This window comes from Gekko japonicus, unplaced genomic scaffold, assembly GCF_001447785.1.
Source record: "Gekko japonicus isolate JY-2015 unplaced genomic scaffold, Gekko_japonicus_V1.1 scaffold135, whole genome shotgun sequence".
Taxonomy (NCBI): Eukaryota; Metazoa; Chordata; class Lepidosauria; order Squamata; family Gekkonidae; genus Gekko; species Gekko japonicus.
The window spans coordinates 1,573,731-1,601,212 of NW_015175359.1; the positions used below are offsets into that span (position 1 = coordinate 1,573,731).

The window sequence follows — 27,482 nt, forward strand, 5'->3', positions numbered from 1 at the left end:
TCCCTACCTGCTATGAGGTCTTAAATCTCATATTTATTTGGCTAAAGAAAAGTAGTTTTGTTCAAGGAATTTCAAAAATAGAAGGAGCTACATGATGTCTTCCACAAAAAGTAAGACAAAACAGGAAGTTCCAGATCCAGGCTCCCGACATAAAGGCTTCAGGCAGTAGAACAAACTCTTATTTAAAAAATCCTTTTTGTTGTTTTATGGTGACCCTGTAGGGTTTTCAAGAAAAGAGATGTTCAGAGGTTATTTGCCATTTCCTGCCTCTGCGTAGTGACTGTGGTATACTTTGGTGGTCTTCCATCAAAATTCTGACAATTCTGGGCTAGCTGGGTCATGATAATCTTGCAAGATGAAAAAGTTGTCCAATTGGAACTAGGACTTATCTTATGTAGCAGAGGATGGGAAAACTAGCCAATCATGGAGAGTATGTAAATCTGTTTTGAAAACTGATATGTAGGCATAAAGAGATGGTCACCATTAAGACCTTAGAATCATAGAATGTTAGAGTTGGAAGGGACCTTGCAGGTCATCTAGTCCAACCCCCTGCACTCTGCAGGCAGGAACATAGCCAAAAGATAGTCCTACAACATACTCGAAAGATGGTTGTCCAGCCTCTGCTTGAAAATGTCCAGCGAAGGAGCATCCACCACCTCCCAAGGCAGACTGTTCCACTGCTCAACCACTCTTACAGTTAGGAAGTTTTTCCTGATATTTAGCCGGTAATTACTCCCTTGTTATTTCCACCCATTAGATCTTATCTTGCAATCTGGAGCAAGAGAGAATAGATCTGATCCATCTTCTACATGACAGCCCTTCAAATACGTGAAGACTGCAATTATGTTCCCTCTAAGCCTTCTCTTTCCCAGACTAAACATACCCAACTTTCTCAGCCTTTCCCCATAAGACTTGGACTCAAACCCTCTCACCATCCTGGTTGCCCTCTTCTGGACACGCTTGTGTCCAGAACATACATTTCCTAGAACATACATTTCACTGCCTAGGTAGAGACAGAAAATCGAGTATATCTGCCTGCATATCTGCACTCAGGACACTCTCAACAGACAGGAAAAAAATGAGAGTAGAATTTTGAGACTTTTGTTGTGAGAGACAGGCACAAAGGAATTTACTCACAGCTATGGGGGTTGCTGTGGCTTTAGCAATTTGGAGCCAGTCAATTAGTCAGCCAGACTTTAAAGTTACACTTAGTATGTAGGCCTCCTCTGTCACAACCCATGACTTGAAGCAGAACTTTGTATGTGCCTGCTCACTCTCTCCTAATGGAACGTACATATGTTCCAAAGTAGATGCAAGCAACCTAATAATTGCTTTGCTGGATCAGACCAGGGTACATGTAGCCCAACATTCTTCTTTCCATTGTAGCTGAACTTGACCAACTTGATTCCTTTGAGCACATGCACACAGGATATGATGTTTGTCTATTTATTTATTTTGATTTGTATCCCGCCCTTCCTGCGTATCCACTGCTTGTCCCCAGAAGTTAGTATTCAGTGATATACTGCCTCAGTATAAGGAAGGTTGGTTTATCATGATGAATAGATGTTGACAGGCTTTTCCTCTGTAAATTTGACCTACTCTTGTTTTTAAAGCTCTCTGAGTGAACGACCATAACTTCAGCTTATGGTACTGAATTATTTACTCTGTGGCAGGAAAGGGCTTTCTTTCATCAGTTCGTAACCCACTGCCAACCAGCTTCATTGGGTCAATTAAGTTCTGCTATAATGAGAGAGGTGGAGAAATGTATATATATATTTTTAAATCTTTAGAATAAACATCTATTATGTTATCTCCCCAAACCATTTATCATTATTTTCTTAATTAAAGAAGCTCAAGCACTTTAGACTTTTTCTGTACGAAAGGTGCTTTAGCTCTTAGGTTGTTGCCCTTTTCTGTGGGTCTTTTTCACTTCTGACCTCCTTTTGAGATGCAGAGACCAGATCTGTAATGAGTATTCTAAGTATTCCCACAGCATAGAGCAGAGATCCCCAACACTTTTGAGCCTGTGGGTACCTTTGGAATTCTAACGTAGGGTGGTGGAGCCAACTACAAAATGGTTGCCGCAGAAGGAAGAGCCAAACATAGTACCCGGGAGCGAGGTTATACTTGGCTGTAATCGTAACTCTACAACATGTCAGACAACAAGCTCTGTTTAACAGGATACCTTTAAAATGAATATATTGTTTAAAAATATTTTCTTGCATGCACATAGCTGACCTTCAGTCACATAATGAGGATTCTTGTGCTGTTCTGGCACCTGCTAGCGAAGCCACTTTAAGAAAAATCTACACAGCCAATTGGTTCTGCAAAAGCCCCACCTGGCCCTGTGCACTTTTAAAAACACTTGGCGGAAAGGTTTCAGCAGGTGCTATGGCAACCATGGGCACCACATTGGGGACTCCTGCCATAGAGAGCACATTCACACCATAACGTGCACTCACAGTGGCTTCAGAGGACTCAAGGAAGTGATCCAGTCACTGACTCAAGCAAGTGCGCCAGGGAAGGCAACGTCCATTGCATCATCTCTCCCTTGGTTTACTAGGAAGATCTAACCTGCTGAGACAGTCCTTCCCAACTCCCGGAAAGCAAACCCCCTTTTTCCTTCTTCCCTTTGGCATTTTATCAGAGTGGGAGAGACAGTGGCTTGGATCTCATCTCCTTACTTATGGGATAGTACAGAGAAGTCCACCCCCTCACCTACACCTCACTTCCTTACTACAGCCCCCATCCCCATGCAAGTCCTGTGAGCCCCAGGATAACCTTTTTGGTAGTCAAAGGGCACCACTGCTTCATTTTTCATCAGCAGAAAAGCAGGTGGCATCCAACCCACTGGACCAGTGGACAAGATAAGCAGACCAGAGAAATCTGCGTTCCATCATGAATTTCACCAGCTTTCTTAACCTTCCTGTAATGTGGTTTGAGTGAATAAATTGGGAGAACTTCACATATGCTATCCTGATGTCTCTGCAAGATGAGGGGAATTCAAATATGTAGAATGACTTTCCAAAAACTCCTACTCCAATTATGTTTACTTGTAGCAGTCTCAAATACCTCAAACAACAGGGGGAATCCCCAAGATCTAAGTTCAGCCTGGAAAGGGTTTTGTTTTGTTCACCTTCCCCCCTCAAGTTTTTCCACCACCAAAGAACACTTCCCACCCTGACCCATCTGCAGAGGAACCTGGTGTGCCACAGAGGATTCTGGGACATATTCTGGAGTACACATTCAGTTCCCAAAGGGTGCTGGCTATGCTAGTTTGCCTTCATTTTCATGTCACTTGAGTTGACAGTGCTTTCTGTAACATAACCCTGCGCTGTCTTGCAGTTGTGTTTTGCAGGAGATGTGCAGTAGCAGTGGGCAGGCTTGTCTGCTGTTATTGAGAATCTCACTGAGCTAGTCCTCTTGAATGCAGTTTGAAAAAATACACCACATGATCATGCCATTCTGACATTTAGAAGTAATTGTGATTTCAAGGAGAAATGCTGCAGTACCAAGCATGTGTGATTTCTGTCTTGTGCACTGTTACCCTCTCCAAAAATTATTTGCCTCACAGAAATTCTTGAAAGAGGCTTTTATTTTTGCACACGTCTCAGCTGAGCTAGGAATTGGGAACATCATCACCATCTTGCATCAACTGCTCCATTGTCTGTTTGGTTGCTTCCGTGGCATCCTTTCTCTTTCAACCTCAAAGAATTCCATAGGCCCAAATATCCCTGATCCTTCCTTTTCCTTTGTTTTAGCTGCCTATTGGCCCAGGACATGAGTGAGTACCACCAGCCAAACTGTCTTGTCGTTGTTCTTGTATTATTTTCGGAGAGGTTCAGACTATGTGTTCCTTCCTCCCCCCCCCCTTTCTTTCCTCCCTGCATCTAGGAAGGCTAAGCGTGATAAATTTTAAGAGGTGCATCGTAAAGACTACGAGGGAGTTTTATTTTAGAATGGTGCGATGGTTTTAAGGTGGAAATTGGAAAAATGATCAAAGGGGTTTGTTTTTAGACAATGGAGGCCTTAAAGACAACCTGCACAATGCTGGAAGAGCAAGTGATGGATCTGGAGGCTCTGAATGATGAACTCCTAGAGAAAGAGCGCCAGTGGGAGGCATGGCGAAGTGTGCTGGGGGATGAGAAAACTCAGTTTGAATGTCGGGTTCGAGAGTTGCAGAGAATGTTGGATACAGAGAAACAAAGCAGGTATGGATTTTTGCTTTGTGATAGATAGCTGTGTAAAAAAACAATAAATAGGGCTGGGGGAAGAAGATATGACTCATCAAGGTCACCCTGATCTGTGGAACTGGGAGCACTGTTAGATTGCTTGCCATCTTTGGGCAGGGGGTTGGACTAGGTGGTCTGTATGGCCCCTTCCAACTCTATGATTCTCTGATCTTCTTTAGCGGGATCCCTACTGGGCTGTGTCTCTGCTGTTTGGGACAGTCTTCCCAAGATCTCCACCAGGGATTGGGCAGGCCCACGTTGGTGACTGAAGAAAAAACTTGTAATCAGGCAAGATGCTGCAACTACAAACTTCCGCTGTCCTTTTGGATACCACTTGCCAGTGGTGCTGAAGTAGTGTGGGGGGAAACTAAGCCTGCCAACAACTTCCAGCACAACTTTCCCTTTTGCTTCCCCCCTTGTTTTTCTTAACACATACTGACCCACAGGATCCTGAAGAAGAGAATATTGCTCAGTGGACTGGCTGACTAAGTTTCTCAGTCAATTAAAACTTCTGTGCTTATCTAAAAAGCCTAGACAGATCAAATGCAACTTGGATTATCATTATGTGAGACGATAGCTGGCTAATCTTGTAATAGGTCTAGTCTGTGGTAGACAAACCAGGAACCTAAAGCATCCTTTGTTACCCCATCTTTGTACTGTAGCACCCCTCCCCCCCAGTCTGTTTTCTACATTTCCTGATGTTGTTGCCCTGCATGGCTGGGAAGACAAGCATGTGCTTGACTCCTATCTGTGTGTATGAAGCCTGTTTCCTAACCTTAAAGTTCCTGTTCTAAAAGTAGCTACAGTACTGGGTTTTATACTGGACATGTAGAGGATCACACACACACACAAATTCTAGGTGATTGTGTTGACAAAGGGATGAGGTTCCTAAGCAAGTTTGAAAGAGCGCACTGAGATCTGAATATTTTGAAATCAGAGAGCGTTTGGGTAGAAAATAAAATACATTCAAGCAGTCAGAATAATACCATGCACATAAATAGCACTAAATACTTGAATGCCCACATTGAAATGTAAATATTTCAATGCTGTAGAGGGGGAGCAGAAGAAAAAGCAAAAATTTATATTGCCTTTTGAGGTAGGATCCTCAGTGGGGCTTTGTCTGGAGTTTCCCAAGAATCTTAACAGTTGATAATCAGAACAGGAACTACACGAGCCAGGAAGAGTTTGGGCTAAACTATCTTCTGCCTTGTGGCTCTTGCTCTTTGAAAAGGGGTGAAGTTGATTCTGTCCCCTTTTCTAGGTAGAGTATACCTGTCTCCATTCTTAGAGAACTGAGAAGGCTCTATTTTCACATTATCCAGATAGATTTGTCAGAATGGCTTACCACCTGTCCTTACTAGGAGTGTGCATTTAGCTAAATCTGAGCTAGAAAATACCCGGAAAATACCTTATCAGTATTTTTCAGGTATTGATTCAGCTGGATGGAGATTTCGGATATCGTTTGTCTATACAAAGTGGCCAAGCCCCAAAAGTATTTGGAATGTTTGGCACCTCTGGATAAACGAACTTAAAGGGAAGTTAAAGGGATCGTGGTCCCTTTAAATGCCTTCTCCAAGCTGCACAACTCCACAGCTTGGAGAACTCTGAAGGCGAGTTCACTCTGAAGGCGTTTAAAAGGGACTGCCTTTTAAATGCCTTCAAAGTTCTCCAGGCTGTAGAATCACGGCTTGGAGAAGGCATTTAAAGGGCTCACAAGCATTGCTCCCTCTAAGCTGTGGAGTCTGGTGAGCAAAAATTCTACTTTGCGAACTACTGGCATCAAAGTTCTGAGCTAGTGATTTGGCTACTGCATAGATTAGTTTGCTCTGGAGCTATCCTTCCTGAGCTAAGACATAAATGTGTGAGCCGGAGGCTAAAAAACTGTGAGCGAGCTCACACTAACTCAACTTAGAGGGAACATTGGTCACAAGCCCTTTAAATGCCTTTTCGCCCTCCATTGAAATCAATGGAGGATGAGGGCACCTTCTTTGGGAGCCCACAGAATTGGACCCCCTAGTCCAATCCTTTTGAAACTTGGGGGGCTTTTTGAGGAGAGGCATTAGCAACTATGCTGCAAATTTGGTGTCTATCTCCCAACACAGCCTCCCTGAGCCACAGATTCTTCAGCATTGATTCTCCATTATACCCTATGGGGACCATTGACTATAATGGTCCCCATGGCGCAGGGATGGCCAAACTTGCTTAATGTAAGCGCCACATAGAATAAACGTCAGATGTCTGAGAGCCACATGAACAAATATTACTCATGTTTTTATTGAAAAATATGCAGATTTGCTTGTTATCGACATTAAATGTGACTGCCAAAAATAAGAACAAAAGGGGTTAAAAACAGATATTGATAATGATATTTATTTATTCAGTGATATTTGTAGGCCGGGGGGGGGGGGGGTTTTGAAATGCATTTTAAAATAAAACCTTCTTCCCCCCCAAGCCTACCCACGGAGGGGAACACTGGCTGGGGAAGGGAAGACCAATTTGGGAGGCATGCTTTCCCTTTGTTTCCCCAGGCGCCCTACCGGGAGCCACACAATATGTGTGAAAGAGCCGCATGTGGCTCCCGAGCCACAGTTTGGCCACCCCTGCCATAGCATATAAGGGACCCTAAAAAAACGGGGGGAATTCCAAGTATTTCCTGAATCCAAATACCATGCAGGTATTGGGATTCTGCAATATCAGGAACTACCAATATTTTTCAGGTTCAATATATCTGAAACCAAAAAATACTGTGTGGTTTTGTTTTGTTTTTTTGCACACCCCTAGTCCTTACAAAGGACTTGCAGACCCCCAGGGCCCCCTCAGTTTGGGATAGTGTGATTTTCCTATGGTTCCCAGGACTTCACCGTGGTATAGTTTAAGGCAAGTCCTGTGGTTGTCTTTGTGTTCTGTTCTCTACTGTTCGTGATGAATTCTTCAGTAATGTTGCTTACTTTTTCAGTCAAGGTTTCCTTGTGATGTTTACAGTTCAAGGTTTAGTTGTCTTTTTATTGTCTTGATCTATTGGAAGGACCCTAATTTGCAGGCAGGATGAGCCGCCCTCCAACATGACCCCTAGACACCAGTGGGAAGAAGCATGTTCAGTAAATCCAGTGTTCTCTGCTTTTGCCCTGACTCCTTTGCTGCCTACCACCTTTGTTTCTTCCTAATCCTCTTTCAGTCAGTTGTAGACCCTCTCCTGTTCTTTAGGCCCAGTGAGAACTTTTTCTGCTTCCCCCCATCGGTCTCCCTCCTCAATTTCCTGAATTTATTTTTTCTTCAAGTAGAAAAGAGCAAGACTCCAGTAGCACTTTAAAGATATCTGAAGAAGTGAGCAATGACTCACAAAAGCTCATATTGTGCCACGAATTTTGTTGGTCTTTAAGGTGCTACTGGATTCTTGCTCTTTTCTAGTGCTACAGACTAACACAGCTACCCATCTTTTTCTTCAAACATTTGTCTTTACTACCTATTCTTCCGTCAGGTCTCCACAGAATAGTCCACAGCTGATTCTACTGTATATTCTTTGTGGTCTCTGTGCATCACACCTCTGGCGATATAGTGCGCCTGCGCCGACCCCGATCGGTATAATGGAAACAAAAGGGATTTTCGCGCCTGCTCCCTGGTCATGTGCTGGCCTCCACTGCGCATGATCAAGGGAGGGGCACAACGATCCCGCCAGTTCTCTTCTGACCACCGCGCTGGTAGGACCCTCTCTGCTCTGGTCGGTAAAACTACTCTTTTTGACCTTTAGGCCATGTTTCTTTTCAAGTTTAGTTAGTTAGGAAAGTATTTTAATTAAATAGTTGTACTTTGGACTTTGTTTCTTGACCCCCTCCCTCCAGCCTATGGCCGCTCGGTGGGGCTTCTTTAAATGGTGCTGGAAGTGCGGCAGTAAGATCGCCCCCCCCCCCGATGGACATTCCCTTTGCCTTTTATGCCTGGGGGAAATGCACCGAGTAGACTCTTGCGCCCATTGTTCCAAGTTTTCCACACAGACCAGGAAGAATCGGGCAGCTAGACTTCAGGTGGCGCTTATGGAAGTTGCACTCTCACCGGTGATGCACTCATCTCAGGAGATGTCCAGGCACGCCTCGATGTCGACATCCGCTTTGGAATCAACAGTCACCTTGTTTTCACCATTGACCTCCATTGATGCTGTAAAATCGGTGCTGAAGCACCTGATTCAGGCACAACAGTCTGAAGCCCATACTCCTTCCAGAAAACGTAAGGAGGGCAAGGATGTTCGGCTTATCAAGCTTAAGAAGCACAAGAAAGGCTCTCTCACAGCCGCTTCACTTGATTCAACAAGCCGAGGGCAGCCACAAGGTGCACTTCAGTCACCTTTGCTTCACCCCATCCAGTCCCCTGACTTTGACCAGGAGCTGGACTTGACCCAGGTTCCTCGATCCCCTGACTTTGAGAACCTGCAATGAGACTGAAGGACACACGTGGTTGTCCCTTCGCCTCCATTCATCCCCGATGATCGGGATTGATCACTGACGCCTCTTCAGCCACCGACCTGGGATCAGCGCCAGTGGCAATATCTGTACGGGGCTTATCCGTTTTCAGGATCAATGCCATGGCTTCCTCCACGTCCCTCCGTAGAGTGGGATCACCAATCATTGTCTATCAGACTTTCTTGGTACCAAGATCCCTCCCCGGCACCGGAGTTCATTAGACCTTCACAGTCGAGACCGATCGCTAAAGGCCCCGGTCTCCAGTCGTCGGCACTGAAACCTCCTATAGATCAGTCGGAATCGTTACCTTCGATGCCGATCATTGACGTCGTTCTCTGAACCTTCAAATCGCTCCAGCTCCCCTAGCTCTCACTTGGATAAGGAGAGTTCACACCCACTGCTAGAACCGTCCCCGCCGCAGCAAGTGGAGGTCAACCTCTCTGTTTTGCCGTCGGAGGACGTTAAGCCTTACGGAGACTTTGTCAAATGAATGGCATACACGTTAGCTCTACCCACCATCCAGCCTCTTCCGACAGTCACAGACTCTGTCTTCGACATCGTCCAAATGGACACGTCGACCTCGGTCACCCTTCCCATGACTTCGGTCCTTTTGCAGACAGCCAAAGCTCCTTGGGCTCATCCTTCATCCGTCTCGATGTCCAATAAGAGGTTGGATCATATGTACAAGATCCAAGAATCGGGAGCAGAATTCCTCTTCATCTATCCAAAGCCGAATTCATTAGTGGTTACCTCATCTGCCAAGGGCAAGAGTAGCCACTCTACCCCTCCACACAAGGAGGGAAGAAAAATTGACTTTTGGGGGATAAAATTTTATATTGCTGGAGCTATAGATATCAAATCCTCTAACTATGCTGCTTGCATGGGACGCTATCAGTATGCCCTTTGGGAACAAATGTCAGAATTTATCTCGACCCTCCCTGATGACTGCAGTCATCAAGCCAGGCGTATCCAGACAGAAGGAATGCTTTTGGCAAAACATCAACTTAACGTTTCCAAGCACTTGCTGGACATAACGGCAAAGACTCTCATTTCTTCAGTCGCCTTATGCCGGCACGCATGGCTTCATTCATCTGCCTTACAGCCAGACACTAAAACCGTCGTAGAGGACCTTCCATTTGAGGGTGATGGACTTTTTAGTTCCACAATGGATGCAGTGCTTCAAGAGCTCGACAAAAGCATCAAGACGTCTCGCAGCCCAGGGGTTATACCTCCTACAAAACTCCAGAAGGGAAAACCATGGACCAAGCAATGGTCCAGCAGACCTTCATCAAAATGGTCTTCTGAGCCACATTGGCAAAGGTCCCCTAGTCGTTCGTCTCGTTCTTATGGAGGAAAACCCAAGTTTTCATCTACATCCCAATCTAGACCCAAAACCACTCAGAATCCCAAACAGAGTCCTTGACTCCTACCTCCTCCCTGCGTTCCCTACGCGCTTGTCTCCTCACCTGTCGACTTGGAAGCTTATTATGTCAGACCTATGGGTCCTGTCAATAATCAAATCGGGATACCTCATAGAGTTTTCCCAAATCCCTTCCTCTACCCACGTCGTCGTCACACCACCTTCAGTCGTCCTCCTGGAAGAGGTTCAAGCCCTTCTCAATAAAGGTGCTATAGATCCGGTACCCATAGCCCAACATCTCACGGGCAGTGTTCCCTCTAAATTGAGTTAGTGTAAACTAACTCACAGTGTTTTAGCCTCCAGCTCACAGATTTTTGTCTTAGTTCAAGAAGGATGGCTCCAGAGCAAACTAATTTATGCAGTAGCCAAATCGGTCACTCACAACTTTAATGACAGTAGCTCACAAAGTAGAATTTTTGCTCACAAGACTCCAGAACTTAGAGGGAACATTGCTCATGGGCTTCTACTCTCGTTACTTTACGGTACCGAAACGGGACGAGGGCTTACGCCCCGTCTTGGACCTCAGGAAACTGAACTCTTTCATCTTATACAAAAAGTTCCGGATGACAACATTACAGTCCGTTCTTCCTCTCCAGCCGCCCACCCAGCGGCTCAAAAGCCCTTAAAGTGGCGATTAGACAAATGGGTACCCACTCCTTAGGAGTGGGGGGGGCATCCTACCTCCAATGCTGGAGGGCAGCGGCGGCGGCGAACAACGAGCGAGCCGGCAGAAGAAAGAACATGGCGACGGATCGGTGGCAAAAACGGTAGGCAACTCGTGGGGGCGTGGTCCAGGTGGCGTGGAGGCGTGGTGACGTAAGCGCGGTCAGAGCCTGCAGGACAGAGAGCAGTGTGACTCATCACACAGCCGCGCGCCATGAAGGGCCATCCCAGGGGAGCCGAGCCGAAGAGAACAGACCTCTGCCGAAAAAAAGACACTACTGCTTGGTTCCAGCAAGACCCGCCTCAGAAAGAAAAAAGATCTACGCTGCTTAAGGTGCCTGATAAGGCATACATCTCCCCTGAATATATGTGGCCCTAGTTAGATGATTAAATATATGTGTAAACCGCTTCAAGCCTTCAGGAAGGAGCGGTATAGAAATGTAATGAAACAAACAAACAAATCCAGTGGCTGCTGGGTTTGATGGCGGCCACCATCAATGTCATTGTCTTTGCCAGATTGCATATGAGACCTCTCCAGCTTTGGTTCGTCTGCAGGTTTCACCCACAGAGTCAACCCCAATCCCTTCGGCTGGTCTTCCCACCGACTGTTTTGGGCTCTCTGCTTTGGTGGACAGATCCGGTATATCTCTTAGCAGGAGCTCCATTTCATCCACCCACGTCAACACTTACGTTGACTACCGATGCATCGCTTTGGGGATGGGGCGCACATCTCAAGGGAATTTGTGTCGGGGCTCAATGGGAATCCCATGTAGCCCACAATCACATCAGTTTTCTGAAATTGCTGGCAGTGCAGTACGCACTCAGGTCTTTCTGACACCTGGTGACCCAGCAGGTACTCACTGTCCTGACGGACAACACAATGGCCCTGTGTTATATCAACAGACAGGGAGGTACAATATCCAGGGGGCTATGTCGACTAGCCCTGGAATTATGCGACGAGTGTCAGTCATGGAACACGTTCCTGAGAGCCGCCCATCTACCGGGGACGTTGAACATCCAAGCGGACTCCTTGAGCAGAGGAGGGCATCAGAGCATGAGTGGGAGCTCAATTGGATATATCTCCAACCGATCTTTCACCTTTGGGGCCATTCAGAGGTTGACGTTTTCGCGACACTCAGCAACAGAAAATGCCGTCTGTTCTGTTCCAGAGCGGGGACAGATCCCCTGTCTTTGGGCGATGGTCTTCTGGTCCTGTGGTCACGTCTTCACATGTTCCTCTTCCCTCCGATTCCTCTAATCTACAAACTACTAGTGAAGCTAATGCAGGAAAAGCCACGCTGTCTCTTAGTGACCTCGTGGTGGCCCCGACAACATTAGTTCTCCACTCTGCTCCACCTATCCAGGGGCTCCTTTGTTCATTTTCCCCCAGCTGCAGATCTCCTCCTCATTGAGAGAAGACAGATACTGCATCACGATGTGCAGCGTCTCAAGCTCATAGTTTGGAGGATCCTTTTCAAGCATTCAGAGACAGAATAGATCATGTCCTATTGAACTGTCACAAACCATCTACCTGGATTTCTTACGCTAGAAAGTGGAACAAATTCTTGTCTCACCTTGACGCGTTGGGATTGCCACCCCCCCCCCCATCTGACCTGATGGCAGTCTTTGGGTTCTTATTATCTTGTCTGGACCTAGGTCTCAGCTGTGCCTTGTTGGTCTATTTAGCCACAATCTCAGCTAATCACCCGCCGATTGACGGCCATTCTGTTTTCTCACACCCTCAAACAAAAAAGTTTCTTAAGTGCTTATGAGACTTATGGACAGACCCTTTGAGCCTATGGCTACTTGTAGTCTGCAGCTTCTGTCATGGAAGACTGCCTTTTTAGTTGCAGTTACCTCCACTAGGAGGATGGGAGAGTTATCAGCACTCTGCTGTGATCCCCCTTATTTGAGTTTCCGTCACAATGGGGTCATGTTGGATTCAGAAGTTTCTTTCTTACCGAAAGTTGTTTCTGAGTTTCATCTTAAAGCGAACATTGTTCTCCCAGTGTTCTTTCCGTCCCCTTCGACGGAGGAAGAACGCCGATTTCACTTGTTGGACGTCAAAAGAGCTTTACTCTTTTACCTGAATTGAACATGGCCCTTTAGGAAATCACCGGCCTTGTTCGTTTCTTATGCTCTACCCTCTCAAGGGAAGAAGCTGTTATCCCAACACCTATCCAAGTGGATTGTGGAGACTATTAAATTATGCTACGTGCTAGCTAAAAGGTCGCTCCCGGGTCTGCTATGGGCACATTCCATCCAGGCAGTGGCGGCATCCACAGCCTTCCTGCGTGGTGCGTCGCTAGAAGATATCTGCAACGCAGCTACTTGGGCCACGCATCACACATTTGTGAAGCATTATGCCCTTGATGTACGTCTTCATCAGCGTTCCATGGTTGGACGAGCGGTATTGCAGGCGGCGCAGATTTAGGACCTCAGTTCCCTCCTCCAGGTAGGTGGGTACTGCTTGTTGGTCTCCCAGAGGTGTGATGGACAGAGACCACGAAGAAGATAAACAGGTTGCTTACCTGTAACTGAGGATCTTCGAGTGGTCATCTGATGTGGTCATCTGGCATTCACACCACCCACCCTCCTTCCCCTCTGCTTTCGGTCCTTTCTTTCTTTCTTTGGAGACTGAGGGCAGCAGTCAGAAGGAACTGGCGGGATCGTCGTGCCCCTCCCTTAGTCATGCGCAGTGGAGCCTGGCACATAACCGGGGAGTGGGCGCAAAAATCCCTTTTGCTTTCCATTATATTGATCGGGGTCAGCGCAGGCGCACTATATCCCTAGAGGTGTGAATGCACAGATGACCACTCGAAGATCCTCAGTTACAGGTAAGCAACCTGTTTTTTCTTTTTGACTCCTTCCCTTTATTTGCCTATTTCTTAGCTCCCCAGGCTGTCTGCTTTGTCAGAATTGCTTTGCTCTTGTCCCTTGTGCTAATTAGTGTGCTCTTTTTAGTCCCAGCAAAGCTGACCCCTCACAGAAGACTCATGGTATCAGTTTGGCTAGTGTGCTATAGATTTTGTCAGTCTACAGTTCCCCTTTATTCCTGTCCAAGGGCCATGAATTCAAAGAACAGCAATTCTGATTATTTGCCAGCTGTTTTATTTTAATATAGTTCCTTATTCTGAGCCACCATATGGTAGTAAGCATTGATTCAAGATTCTTGCTGTGGAAACTTGGAACCTTCTCAGCACAGCAGGTGTGAATTAATTATGTAATATGGGGGAGTGGCATTGTAGAATAATGGGCATTCCTAAAACAGAACTTTGGAAGTCTGAATTGGCTGCCTTCTGTTGATTTCCTCTGATAATCCTGGGATCCTTGGAAGAAGCCAGTCCCAGAAAATACTATCAAGAAATGTATTTCTCATGTTTTGTTTGTAGGGTACGAGCAGATCAGCGTATTACTGAATCACGCCAGGTGGTAGAACTTGCCGTTAAAGAACACAAGGCAGAGATCTTGGCTCTGCAGCAAGCATTAAAGGAACAAAAACTCAAGGCTGAGAGTCTTTCTGACAAGGTCAGTAATGTTTAACCTTAAAGCACTCACCAAAATTTGATTGTAATTCAGATGAGCTGCAATGAATGGAAATAACTTGGTCTTTGCAGGTTCATTTTCAGAATGAGTATGTTTCATAGCTTCCTTTGGAAGGTGCAGTTTTTGCACAATAGCTTTAAAATCAGAGCTTTTGTTGCCACTTTCTGGTGTCCTGTATGGCATGAAGTGCGTCACTGTTGTAGTGTTTTCATGCAGACGGGTTAATCAGCTGGGGACAAGGGTTAATCAGTTAAGATGAAAGTTTTCCAAAAGTAGGGACTGAAGAGAGAAAGAAGAACAGAAAAGAAGAGATTGGATTTATACCCTGCCCTTCACTACCTGAAGGAGTTTCAGAGCGGCTTACATCCCTTCCCCTTCCCTCCCCTCCCCACAACAGACACCCAGTGAGGTAGGTGGGGCTGAGAGAGCTCTCCTGAGAACTCTGAAAGACCTTATGACTGACCCAAGGTCACACCAGCAGCTGCATGTGGAGAAGTGGGGAATCAAACCCGGTTCTCCCAGATTAGAGTTCATGCTCTTAACCACTACACCAAGTGAAAGCTTTGGAAGGGCATTTTAGGGACAGTAAGGAACAAAGTGTAGCCTTTTAGGATAGCTAAGGGTGGAAGAGTTAGTTAAAAAGATGCAGCTTTAAAGAAAAGTCATTTGCACTAGTTGACTTAGGAGTCATCTTTGTCTCGTATGATTGCATTTCACATCTGTACTCTTTTTAATGCATCTTTATGTGTATTCTAACCATTTAGCTTAATGACTTGGAGAAGAAGCATGCCATGCTGGAGATGAATGCTCGTAGTCTGCAGCAAAAGCTTGAGACAGAACGTGAGCTCAAGCAGAGGCTTCTGGAAGAGGTAATTCGCAATCGATCATGAGATGCCAGGCTTCCTCATAGAAAGATATGAGGAAATTGCAAAATAGTGCTGTGAAGTTAGTTTAATTAATGTTAGAGTGCAAAATCACGGTCACTTTAAAACATTTCTTCAGGTAATTAATGGATGCTTTGGAAAATAGGAAATTCTGTTCTAAACAGATCAAGGTTAATCTCGAGAAGTCTGGAGTACTACCAGATTCTATAACTGGAACATATTTTTACGTTCAGTAAACAAAACACAGAATAGAAAAATACCAGACACTGTAGAATTTATTTTTTTTAAGAAGTGATGTGTTGTGTTCAAGATATTCCTTAGGGTACAAATTCTAGAAAGGTAGTTGTAGCAGTCAAGGCCAAAGGTCTCCAGAGCACTCCTCTTGGCAACCTGTGGCACACAGGTTTAGCACAACAGCCCAAAACTAGGCTCCACCAGCAAAAATCCTGGGTAGGGGTATGCAAAAAAACCAACAATGGTATTTTTCGGTTTGGGTCTATTGGTCCCAAGAAAATTTTGGTATTTCCGAAAAATCTCGGATCTCAATACCGGTATGGTATTGGGGATTTTCCGGAAATCCTTAATTTTTTCGGGTCCAATAGACTTGAATGGGAAAATATCAGTTTTTTTAAAAGCCAGGCCAACCTTGGGGTTGGCTTGGCTTCTCCTGCGACACAGTTTAAACCACACCACAGGAGAAGCTGGCCCCAGGATCTGCATGTGGCGGGGAGGTCTCTCTCTCCCTGCTGCTTGCAGACCCGGCTGGGAGGGAGCCATCCTAGGTTCAGCTGTTTGGTAGGCTCTGCTGGGCAGCCTGATTTAAACCGGGCTGGCCAGCAGAGCCCGCCAAATAATCGATCCTGCGGGGAGATCTCTCTCCACTGGCTCAGCTGGGGCTCCGCTTGGTATCATGGTTCAAACCAGACTGCCCAAAAGAGCCCGCCAAGCAGCCGAGCTTAAACCAGAGTGCCCACCAGAGCCCACCAAATGGCCAATCCTGGGCTGGCTCCTCTTGCAGCTTGGTTTAAACTGAGTTACAAGAGGGGATCAGCTGGGTCAGCAGGAGCTGAGGAGCTCTGCCCTGCTTCAATTGGGGCTGGCTTCTCTTGCAACTTGGTTTTAACTGAGCTGCAAGAGGAGCCAGCCCCAGCTGAATGGTGTGGAACTCTCAGCTCCCACCACCCCAGCTGATTCTCAGTATAGCTGAATATACCTGAATAAAAGCCAAAACAATTCCGCTTTTATTCAGGCTCAACTATACTGGCAAAGGATGAGATAGTTAGACAGTGTTATCGATGCAACAAACATGAAAGTGAGCAAACTCCAGAGGACAGCAGAAGACAGGAGAACCTGGCATGAAATGGTCCATGGGGTCGCAAAGAGTCGGACTTGACTGTGCAACTGAACAACAACAGCTATACCAGTAGCCAATCAGGTTCTCTGAATCTGCATTTGGCTTTATTAATATCTGGAAAATACTGGTAATGTATTTTTGGGTATTTTTTCAACTTGGTTTATGTTGAATGCGCACCTCTAGTCCTGGTTGGGAAACAAGATGGCCCCTCCCTCCCTGACCCATGTTTGAGCAGTAAAGTCTCCAGACACTGGTGAGGATCTGTTCTCTCTTAGGACACCATGTCTCTTGACAATCAGGGCTGCAGGCTGTGACTCACAGTTTAAGAGGCAAAGTCTTTCCCCCCCTGCTAATAACAGCCATGGAGGTAGTTTTGGCTGGAAGACTTGCAGTGGGGGTTAACTCCCATTTCCTCCAGAGCCACAATCCCAGTAGGGGCTATCATGGCTTTAGAAATTGTAGGTAGATCATTTTAGCATTTTGTCTAGCTTAGCCATCAGTTCCTGTTCCTGTCTGACCTTTTGGGATTATATGCAAAGGGGAAGCTTGTGCATTCACCTGTGTACAGTTTTAATGAGCCCTTCAGTTTTTATATGACTTATATGATACCAGAGAATGACATGACCAGTTGTATACTTCACTGCTTTTGACTTCCCTTAACACAACAGAGTCATCTAAAATGAGAGTCAGTCTCCACATTATGCAGAATGAGGTGGTAAGAGTGAACTAACATATCCAAGAGAGAGATTGTCAGTGTAGGAGGCCTCTTTATGATGTGCTGTGCTTTTTACATGGAGGAGCATTCAACAAGATGTCACCACCCACCCCAGCTGTGTAAAGTGCTGAAAAGGTACAATCCAAAATATTACTACCTCATTCTACATAATGCATAAAAAAATCTGAGACCCAGCCAAGCAAGAACCCACGATGTTTCAAGGATGTAGTTAACAGCCATAATAGCACTATATATAAGAGAAGGGATTGTTTTTGGCAGCCAAATGTGACACTGAATGAGTTTAAGGATCTCTGGGGCTTACTTTCTCATCAACAGCAAGCAAAGCTGCAGCAACAGATGGACTTGCAGAAAAATCATATATTCCGCCTGACTCAAGGCCTGCAAGAGGCTTTGGATAGAGCAGACCTTTTGAAAAATGAAAGAAGTGACCTGGAGTACCAGCTAGAGAATATCCAGGTGAGGGAAAAGCAACAGCTACTGGATTTTGGAATTCTGCCATGGATTTCCTGCTTGTTCTGCTGGGACTGTTTTGGTGTTTGAAGTGTCATCTCTCACTATCTCGCTTTTCATTCATTTTCTATTTCAAAGGTTCTCTATTCCCATGAAAAAGTGAAAATGGAGGGCACGATTTCTCAGCAAACCAAACTCATTGACTTCCTGCAAGCAAAGATGGACCAGCCTGCTAAGAAGAAGAAGGTGGGCACAACAAAAATTAACCAGCAGCTATTAGCCAGCTATGAATGGTGTTAAAAAAAAATCTATGGCTGGGTTGGAAAGAACCCATGCAGCTAGTTCTTTGTGTCCAAGGCAGTTTTGGATATGAGTTTTTGGAACAGCAGCTCCTCCATGCTATGTGTTAAACTGTTTGTGAAATGGAGGCAAGTGTCAAAAAGCTGTTTGCAATAGTGCGTGATCAGCGGGGATGAGTCAGCTGTTCCAAAGAGAAAAAATCTGATTGGGTGGGTGCAATCCCCTGGGAGTACCCAAAGCAGATCTTCAGATCCTGTCCTAATGGATTAGACGTGGTGCCTTTTATAGTAAATACTGAATGACGAACATGCCCTAGTTTGAGAGAATATTGTTAATGTAGCAGAAGGTCTTTAGTTAGGCCAGTATTTTGGTCTTCCTTTCTTTGAGCTAGCTGCTTAGAAAAATTAGGGAAACATAGAATGTTCCTTGCCTTGATTGGAAATGTATGAAACAAGCCAGGAAGAAATGCTTTTCACAAGTAAGCACTGCGCAGGAATGGTGGCTCAGGATTTGTTGGGTCTTTGTCCTTTTACTAATGACCCGGAAACAGATTACCTATTACCATGAAACAGCAGTGGAGACTGAATTTCACTTTCTGTGATGGTGGATTAATTTCTCCAGAGAGAAAAACTAATGGTCCTTGAAAACAAATTGGGGAATTGGGAGAACCGTAAAGGTTCCCTCCTCCATTTCTTTACTTAGGTAAGGAATACTGTCAGACCCTCTGGTCTGAAGTTAGTTAGATTTCCCTAACCCTAGTTTAAACCATCACTTACTAGGAGTTAGGAGCTGTCTGTGTGTTTCTGTTGCTAGGGCCTGTTTAGTCGACGGAAAGAGGACCCTTCTTTACCCACACAGGTTCCTCTGCAGTACAATGAGCTGAAGGTGGCACTGGAGAAGGAGAAGGCCCGTTCGGCTGAGCTGGAGGATGCCCTTCAGAAAACACGCATTGAGCTCAGATCTGCTCGAGAGGAAGGTAGGGGGCTGCTGAAAAGTTGCATCTGAAGAGGAGGGTCATTTTTAGCCCAAACCTGTTTCATATTTTGTGTGTTCTGTAGCCGTGAAAATGTTTTTTCTCTTCTCCCCCACCCCCTTTGTTTGCTGTTGAGGATCCGATATAGCAACACCCTTGCCGCAGGCTCTAACTCTTAAGGTTACGTAGAACCACTGCTGCTTCTTGTGTCGGGAGGAGTTAACTAACTATTTATGTGTATCTGTAGCTGCCCATAGGAAAATTACAGACCACCCTCACCCATCCACCCCTGCCACGGCCAGGCAGCAGATCATCATGTCTGCCATAGTCCGGTCACCAGAACACCAGCCCACGCCCATCAGCCTGCTTGCTCCTCCCTCAAGCCGCAGAAAGGAGTCCTCCACACCAGAGGGTAAGGCTTCAAAGGGCAAAGTGGGGGTTATGAAGAATATCTTACTGAAAGCGACACCCTCATCCCTGATTCAGGTCTCACCCTGCTTTTTAGATAGGCACACGAGTGCGGCAAACCAAAGGCAGTTGATAGGCTCACAATCTTGTTTGAGAGGAAGTAGGGCAATTGTTATGAGAACAGAAGCATTCTTTCCTATTTCTTCCTCTTCCGTCACACTGGAAGTCTTAAGTGCTTCAGCATAAAATGCTGCTTTGACCAAGATTGAAGGCCGCTGTTTGTAAGATGCCAGTCAAATGAAAACAGAAGGAAAGCAGCTTCTGAATGAGGAATTGCAGATAGATGTTTCTAGGAAGTGAAAAATAATTTTCCCCCCTGCCGCCCAGAAAGGAAGAAAGTGAGGGATACTAGTTCAGCAGCTTGTGTGGCCATGGTCACACATTCAGTCCTTGGCGTGTCCATTTTAAAAGAGACAGCAGGTAGTTGGGTTGGGATAGAGTTCTGCCTGGCAACCAGGGTAGACTGTACTTGGCTAGATGGTCCAACTCAGTGCAAAGCAATTTTATATATTTATAGGGGAAAAACAGATTATTTTTGAGAATCTGCAAATGTAATTTTTTTTTTTCATTTTTGTGAAGGGGAAGATCTTCACTGTACCGTTTTAAAAGCTAGCATCTCTTGTAAGACATTTGGAGTTCTATTCCAGTAATGCTTTTTTTATTGAAGAAGCAGAATACAGTTTGAGTCCAGAGTCACCTTAAGACCAACAAAGTTTTATTCTGAGTATAAGCTTTCGTGTTGCCTCTGGACTCAAACTTTCTTCTGCTGCTTCAGACCATCACAGCTACCCACCTGAATTTATTGAAGAAGGTTCATCCATTCTTACCTTTGTCTCTTTTTCTCTCCTCTTTTCTTCCTCTATCAACTCAATATATTGTAAACTTCTTAGGGCAGAGGCCTATCTTTGACTTTTTTTACTTATAAAACTCCATTTACAGTGGTAGAACTGTGTAATGAATGGAGAATTAGAAGATGAGATTCCTACAGATGATACCATGAAGGACTGGACATTCCTTGCAGATATACTTGAAGAGCTACTAAGCAAGATGAACATTTAATTGCTGGTTAAACCGCTAGGAAGACTGAGGCAAACAGGTCTCCCCCTCAAAGGAAATTAACAGACTCCATGATAATAAGCAATGGGAGCAATACATAAGAAAATACATAAGACAGGTTCTGTCCCAGATCTTGTATTCCTGCTCATGCAAAAGGTTCCAGAAATTTCTTGCACAAGTCTCTTGCCCAAGTAGAAGCACATCTTTGGATTTAGTTGCCCTTGTTCATGCAAAGTTCAGATTTAAAATGTAGAAATGGCCATTCGTTATGCTCTATAATATAATAAGAGACCCATGGTGTACAACTTGATATAGCTATCACTCACTGCTAAAGAGAAATCCATCTTTAATCATTTTGTCATAGAACAGAGATGTGAAAAACATAAATTCAAGGTTCTTTAGTGTTGTGGAGATGGGATACTGCTGGTAGAAGAGTCTCTTACATCAGTTGAAGCTCCTGGCACCAGAGGAAAGTAACACTATTATTATTAGTGGGATGGATCCACAGGATTCAGCCGTAGGTGTAAAATACAGATTTCAATTGAACACGGTCCACTTCAGTTGCCGGTGGTTTATACTATTAAAAAATTCATAACAGCTTCCTGCTAGAATAGTATACTGTATACTACCTCTGGGTACAAACTGGAAGGAGAAAAATTCTTTGCCACAACATCTGGCTTACTTAATAGTGAATCTGGTTTTGTTTTTGTTTTGTTTTTTTTTGTATCTTTTAAACCTTTTCTCTAAGGATTATGAGAACATTGAAGGCATTCCTTTTTCTAACAGATATTTTGTCTGGGGAGAGTGCTTGCGGCTATATTTTCCTCAGTATGGTATACTCTAAGGAAGAATTTTCATTTTTACTGCCTTTTTAACATTCTGTGAGCAGCATGCTTCACTGAAAATCTGGTCTCATTGCTATTGGATGTGAGAGTGTTCAGAATTTAGAGGACTTCAATGTGCCATGCATGATATAGAATCGATGACAGAGGATGCACAAATGATTTGCACGCTTTCCCATATTTCTGAAGTCTCATGCAAAACAAGGACTTATACATCTCCCCTACTGGGATAAAAGGAACCAGATAAATGAGTGCAAGGAGGATAGAAAATAACTGAATGGTTTATAAAGGAAAGGATTTATGGGATGGGGGAGATTTGAAGAATGCTGAGCTGGAGTCCAGTGGCTTATTCAAGCAGGGCTCTTATATATAGCATGCCATTGACTTATGCATGTGCCCACAGCAGCTGAGTACCTGCTGATAGGGTGAGAGGTGATGTCCTGATGCTCAGGAGGAGCTCCACCATTACCAAGTATCTGCAGTGGGGCATGTTGGGAAAGAAGGGATGACATCCCTAGAGGGGATGAAGAATACTCTGGAGATAGCAAGGGGAGAGAAATCACATGGTATCACCAAGGTAACAGTAACAAAAAAGAAATAGGGGTTATGGGGACTTGGATGTTTCTCAGGATTTCTCCATGAGGCAGAGGGCTTGTGTAGACTGCAGAGGTGCATCAGGTTTGGGGTGGGGGAGAAGGAATGGCCTGAGGGACTAAATCTGAGTGCAGGGTCATTGCAGGAAGCTGGAAAGATTTGGAGCTGTGAAGCTTACCTTCCCCCCCCCCTTTAATTCTGAGTAAAACTAGATGATATAACATTTCCAGAAATTTTGAAGGCAAAATAATTTTCCCCTTTGTCCCCGCCCCCCCCCCCCAGGAAAAATGGAAATTTTGGGGGGGAAATAATCACTTTCCTATCTAACCAAAATTACTTTTACTGATTTAGCAAAATAATATGAATCTATAACTTAGCATATAAAATTGTACTGTTTGGCACATATTTATGGAATTTAAAATGGGTAAATGTCCTATCTATAAGAAAAGTTGCCAGTATACCCAGTATTTGAGGAACTGTTGCAGAAGTGCTGAACTTTATTCTACGAAAGGGCATGTATCTTAATTTTTCCATATGAGTGGTAGGAAAAAAATCAAAGTTAAAAGGTAGAACAGATTCTGTAGGAAACAAAAGAAAGTGCGTTATTTGGATAGAAACATCCTCATACAGTCATATCAGATTAAACTACCAGTATATTTGGATACTGAGCTAAACTTTATAACATTGAAAATACTGAAGTCTTTCATAATAATGTATTATTAAATACATTCTAGTATATTAATTATTGCTAAAATTATTTCCATTTAAACAAAAATATAATTGATACAACTGCATGCATCTATCCAGGAATTATCATTGTCTAATGCGTCAGAACATAAAAATGTTCACACTACCCATTTTGAACCTTGTATTTCATTTTACTAATTTCAAGGGGTTTTTCTGTGTTCCCTAAAATTGCCCATTGGAAAAATACAGTTTGAATAAGCCAGTAGGATGTCTCTCACCACATTTATTACTATCAGAAGCAAATCCCTGGGTTTCTAGGCTTTTTTGAGAGGATTCACACAGGCAGAGTTGCTTCTGGCAGATCTGTGTTGTATTTTCCAATCTTTCATAAATTTATTGAGAGACTGGGCTATAAGCTGAGTTTGCTGAGCAAGCATTGCAAGATGGTCAGATCGACCTGTGCTTGCATTGGAGATAGATGTTAAAGGTTCCTGAGGTCTGACATTTTTTAATTTTTCAAATTCCTCTATACCCAGTGAGGGAGTCTGGCTGTTTTCCACTGGGGATAAAGGAGAGTCGTCATCTTCAAGGCATACATACTGACTTGAGTGGGTGGTCAGAGGAAGAGGCCTTGAAAAAAAATATCAACAGTTCTAACTTTGTTTTGTTGATAGAGCTAGGGTATCCTTAAACAATCTTGCCCTTTTAATCCCCATGCCGGAAGCTAAATATCAACCCACAAAAGTGGTGCTACAAATCCTGGTAGTTACTCCAAGCCCAGGAAAATAAGTATAGAATTCTTGACAAGTACTATATAAATGTAGTAAAAATTTAAACCACAAAACTGAGCGCTTCCGTCCTCGAATGCATTAACATACATTTAAAAACCAGCTATTATGTCAAACCTCCCTCTCTTAATTAAATGATGAGGGGAAGAAACAAAACAAAAGGGGGACTAACTCTATTGCAACCACCTCCTGCCAAACACAGCCAAAAACAGCCTAGCAAAACTAGAGAACTTAGACCCATATCAGCAACAAAAAAGGTTAAATAGAGAGAGTTAAAATAGAACAATTAACAAAAGTTAACTGAAGAAATTAGGATAAAATAGAGTTGAAATAAATAGAGTTAAAAGGTTAAAATAGATATAACTGAGCCCCTAACAAGGGGCATTGGATTAAAACAATGGAATCTTTTCTTCCCCAACCCCCCCCCACTCCTGCAACGAAGGAGGGAGGGAATTAAAACAAAAAGATGTTTATACTAAAGCTAAAATAAATAAAAAAGCAAACAAAGTAGAACAAAGCAAACGAACAAGAAACACAATCCAAAGATGCCCGAGGACACCAAAGACGCCAAGCCTCACTCAGCCTAATCTCTGGTTCCCATAACAAAGAATAGGGAGGGGGGAAAACAAAATAAGAAAAAAGTCGAAGAGAAAAAACTCAATAGAATAAAGCTTAGTTAGACAAGCAACATGAGATAAGTGAATACCAACAAAACAGTAAAATAAATAAGATTAAAGTGCCTCGAACTGAGTAGTTTCAAAATGTCCACTCACTCAAACCGGAAGTCCACTAATCCAGTTTGAATAAGAAAAACTTGGCTTTAAGAACTATCTCACTTGTTCTGGAAAGAGAAAATATTTCATAGGAGTGGGTTTTTTTCCCTGTGCTTCTCCAAATTTCCCAATTGTCCTGTTGGAAAAATGGGAAAACAAATGGGGGGTGGGGGGGTGGACACATTTCCCCCCTGATTTTTTGTTGTTGTGGGCTTTCACATCTTGGAGGGGGAGAAGAGTCCAAATGAAAGCTGCCCCAAAGGGCTGCTGCCTCTAATAGGAATATTGTCACATTAGGACGTAAACATAGTATAAATTCCCACCCTCCTCAGTTGTAATTAAGTCAGAAGACAGAATGAGAAATAGAGGAGGGAGCAGTTTGATTCCTTGGAAATGCACTGGAACAGTTAGGCATCTTCTTTAATCAGTTCTCAAATCAAAAAGCAGATGAGCAGTTTCTGTGTTTACCCCTCTGCCCCTGCCCCATATATATTCTCCTGTTCCTATGCTTATCTCATTCAGCGTTTCAGAAGAAAATTTGACCATATGTCTCATTACTTCCTTTGCTAGATTTTATCCAATTATTGGTGGTCAGTTTGAATAAGAGACTTTCCTGTCTTATATCTGCCTTTGGTCTTTACATCTTCCTGTTCTTGATCAACCTTACACAATTTATTCAAGTAGCAATCTTTGCTACTTTTCTCCTATGGGCCAACATTTAAACCATGGAAGCCACATTCTGTTGGCTTAACAACTTACTGAGCCATCTATTCTGAAGTGCTCTTTTCTGTACTAGTATGAGATAACTTTCAGGTATCCCTCTCATTCAACAGGTTTCTACAGCTTGTGTTGATCTTGCTTTGTCTTCCTTGCCTGTCAAGTAGTCAGAACCATATAGGGGATTAGAGTTAACAATGCTGTCTTTGGCTTTCTAGGCCTGTCAATCTTACTAAAAATCTGTTGGTGCTTTACTAAGCCCTGTATCACCTAAGATGGTGGCTACAGCAGTAAGTCCTACTTAAAGTTATTGGACTGCCAAAGTTTTGTGCTTCTCAGTGTTTCACTGTAGTGGTTGTCTCCATTTTATGGACGTCTTAAATTCAGATTGTCTGCTGTTAGTGTAGATTTGTTCTTGTATTTGTCCATGTGATGCAGTCATGCGGTCTAGAGCTGGTGTCATGTTATGGCCAACAGTGTGAACTGTAAGTTGGAGGAACCCATAGTTCAAGCCTCACTTCAGCAATGAATTTACCATATGGCCTGCGATATCTCCCCGTGGCCCCCAGTCTCTCAGCCTCCATTTGCAGTATTGGGAATGATAAAACTTGTCTACTTTACAGGGGCATTGCAAAAATTACTGAGATAATTATGTGACATGCAATACCCAGTGCGAAGGGTTTTTATAACAATAATATCTGTAGACTCTGAAAAGTTTTTTAATTAGCTGGCCCACAATGTTAAAATGTCCCATTATCCCCTTCAGATCTGCTCTCCCTGCAAGCCCTGAATATCACAAGGAGAAACAGCCAAGCTGGCTGAGTTCTGCTATTTAAATTGCCACCCTTTTGATTTTTACTGTGTAGCTCTGTGCAGTGGCAGTCCAAAGAGGTGGAAACACCTTCGTTTAACAATTATTTTGACAATTTCTTGCTTTTTACAATTTAGCACAATATTTCTGACAAATTTTGATGAATATTTCTCTGGTGAATAATGAGTTGGAAATTGCTATTAAAATGCGGTCTTGTCAGAATCAATTATTGAAACTTGCTTATTTGTGTGAGGGGTAACTATAGCTTAAGTAGAGGGGCTGGTATTAGAAGCCCTTGCTCACCTACCCTGTTTCCCCGAAAATAAGACCTACCCCCAAAATAAGCCCAAGCAGGATTTCTATGCATTTGTGGTATAAGCCCTAGTGTGTCTTCTTGAGAAAAAATAAATATAAGACGATGTCTTATTTTTGGGGAAACACAGTATGCATGCTGCCCTAAACATCTGTGGTACTGGCACATGTAGAAATGAAAAACTGCACCTTGCATGCATTGAACCACTGTCGCTACCACTAGCAATGTACTTCTTTAGGCATATGGACATACAAACCTTAAGCAGTATTTAAAAGTTACCACTTCCATGTCCAGTGCTGCCACAGATAAGAGTTTTTTGGCAGATATAAGCAACTAGTGTCCTCTAAGCCAGCACAGGGATCGTAAACTTGGAAATAGGAAAAAGTTCTTTGTGCTGCTTTGATAACCTTTTGTTGCTTGCTCCTTTCCCCAGAGTTCAATCGGCGGCTAAAAGAAAGGATGCATCATAATATTCCTCATCGGTTCAATGTGGGATTGAATATGAGAGCGACAAAATGTGCAGTTTGTTTGGATACCGTGCACTTTGGGCGGCAGGCATCAAAATGTCTTGGTAAGAATCTTGTAGGAGAGAAAGAAGGACATAAAGGAAGAAATAGAATAACAACGATCATTTAGTGCTGTACTCATGTTATGTATCTAAGACTTGAACTAGAATGCACCTGAGTGACTTGGCAATGAGATAGTAGAGTGCTGAGGTAGTAGAATGAACCATACCACTTCAGACTGCAGGGAAGGGATTCTGGGTTGTTTTTTTAAAATTACACTACATTAATAATTCCGTCTAAGTAGAAAACTAGCCTGGTATGTGAAGGACTTGCCTAGTACTTTCCTTCCTGGTGGGCTCCATTTTTATTTGCAGAAAACTACCTTACCTGAGTCTGAAATAGTTTAGCCCATTCTACGACTTCAGAATTCTACCATTTTACTGCATGTGTTGAGCAGGCCTTTGTTAATAAGACTAATGTGGTAGGAGGGAATGAGCCTGTTCTTCCTACTGTTTTTGACCACCTATCTCAAAGCTTTGCCCTTCCCTTCTTGTACTCAAGTTGTTGAGCTATCTCTCCGTTCAACTGAGGAAATGCAGCAGGCTGGGTTCTTTTTAAAAAGGTCAAGGGGTAATCTGTTGGTGTACTGGGAAGAGAAGGGCTTATGCCCCTTGTAAGCCGCCCTGAGCCCGCGTGCGGGGAGGGCAGGGTAAAAATGCTTAAATAAATAAATAAAATAAAATAAAATAAAATATAAAAGGAATCTGCTGCTGAGTAGCTATTCCTTGAATACCTAGTTTGTAACTATAAAGTGAGAAAGGCAGAGCCCCAAGAACTTTGACAGTATTGCTGTCCTGGAACCTTCCACCTAAGCTGGTAACATCCCAGTTTAGCCCTATCCAGAAGAGAACCTGT

At 43.8% G+C, this 27,482-nt stretch overlaps 1 protein-coding gene across 2 annotated transcripts in view; it reads left to right on the plus strand.

Annotated features, from left to right (window-relative positions):
• The window catches only part of CIT (citron rho-interacting serine/threonine kinase), a 144,577-nt gene that overhangs the window by 95,880 nt on the left and 21,215 nt on the right, over nucleotides 1-27,482 (plus strand). For both annotated transcript variants that reach the window (XM_015425327.1, XM_015425328.1), the window contains 8 exons: nucleotides 4,018-4,211; nucleotides 14,162-14,297; nucleotides 15,080-15,184; nucleotides 17,605-17,745; nucleotides 17,878-17,985; nucleotides 18,853-19,015; nucleotides 19,260-19,424; nucleotides 26,495-26,632. In XM_015425327.1, the coding sequence (XP_015280813.1) occupies nucleotides 4,018-4,211; nucleotides 14,162-14,297; nucleotides 15,080-15,184; nucleotides 17,605-17,745; nucleotides 17,878-17,985; nucleotides 18,853-19,015; nucleotides 19,260-19,424; nucleotides 26,495-26,632 (1,150 nt within the window). The remainder of the gene's footprint in view (nucleotides 1-4,017; nucleotides 4,212-14,161; nucleotides 14,298-15,079; nucleotides 15,185-17,604; nucleotides 17,746-17,877; nucleotides 17,986-18,852; nucleotides 19,016-19,259; nucleotides 19,425-26,494; nucleotides 26,633-27,482) is intronic.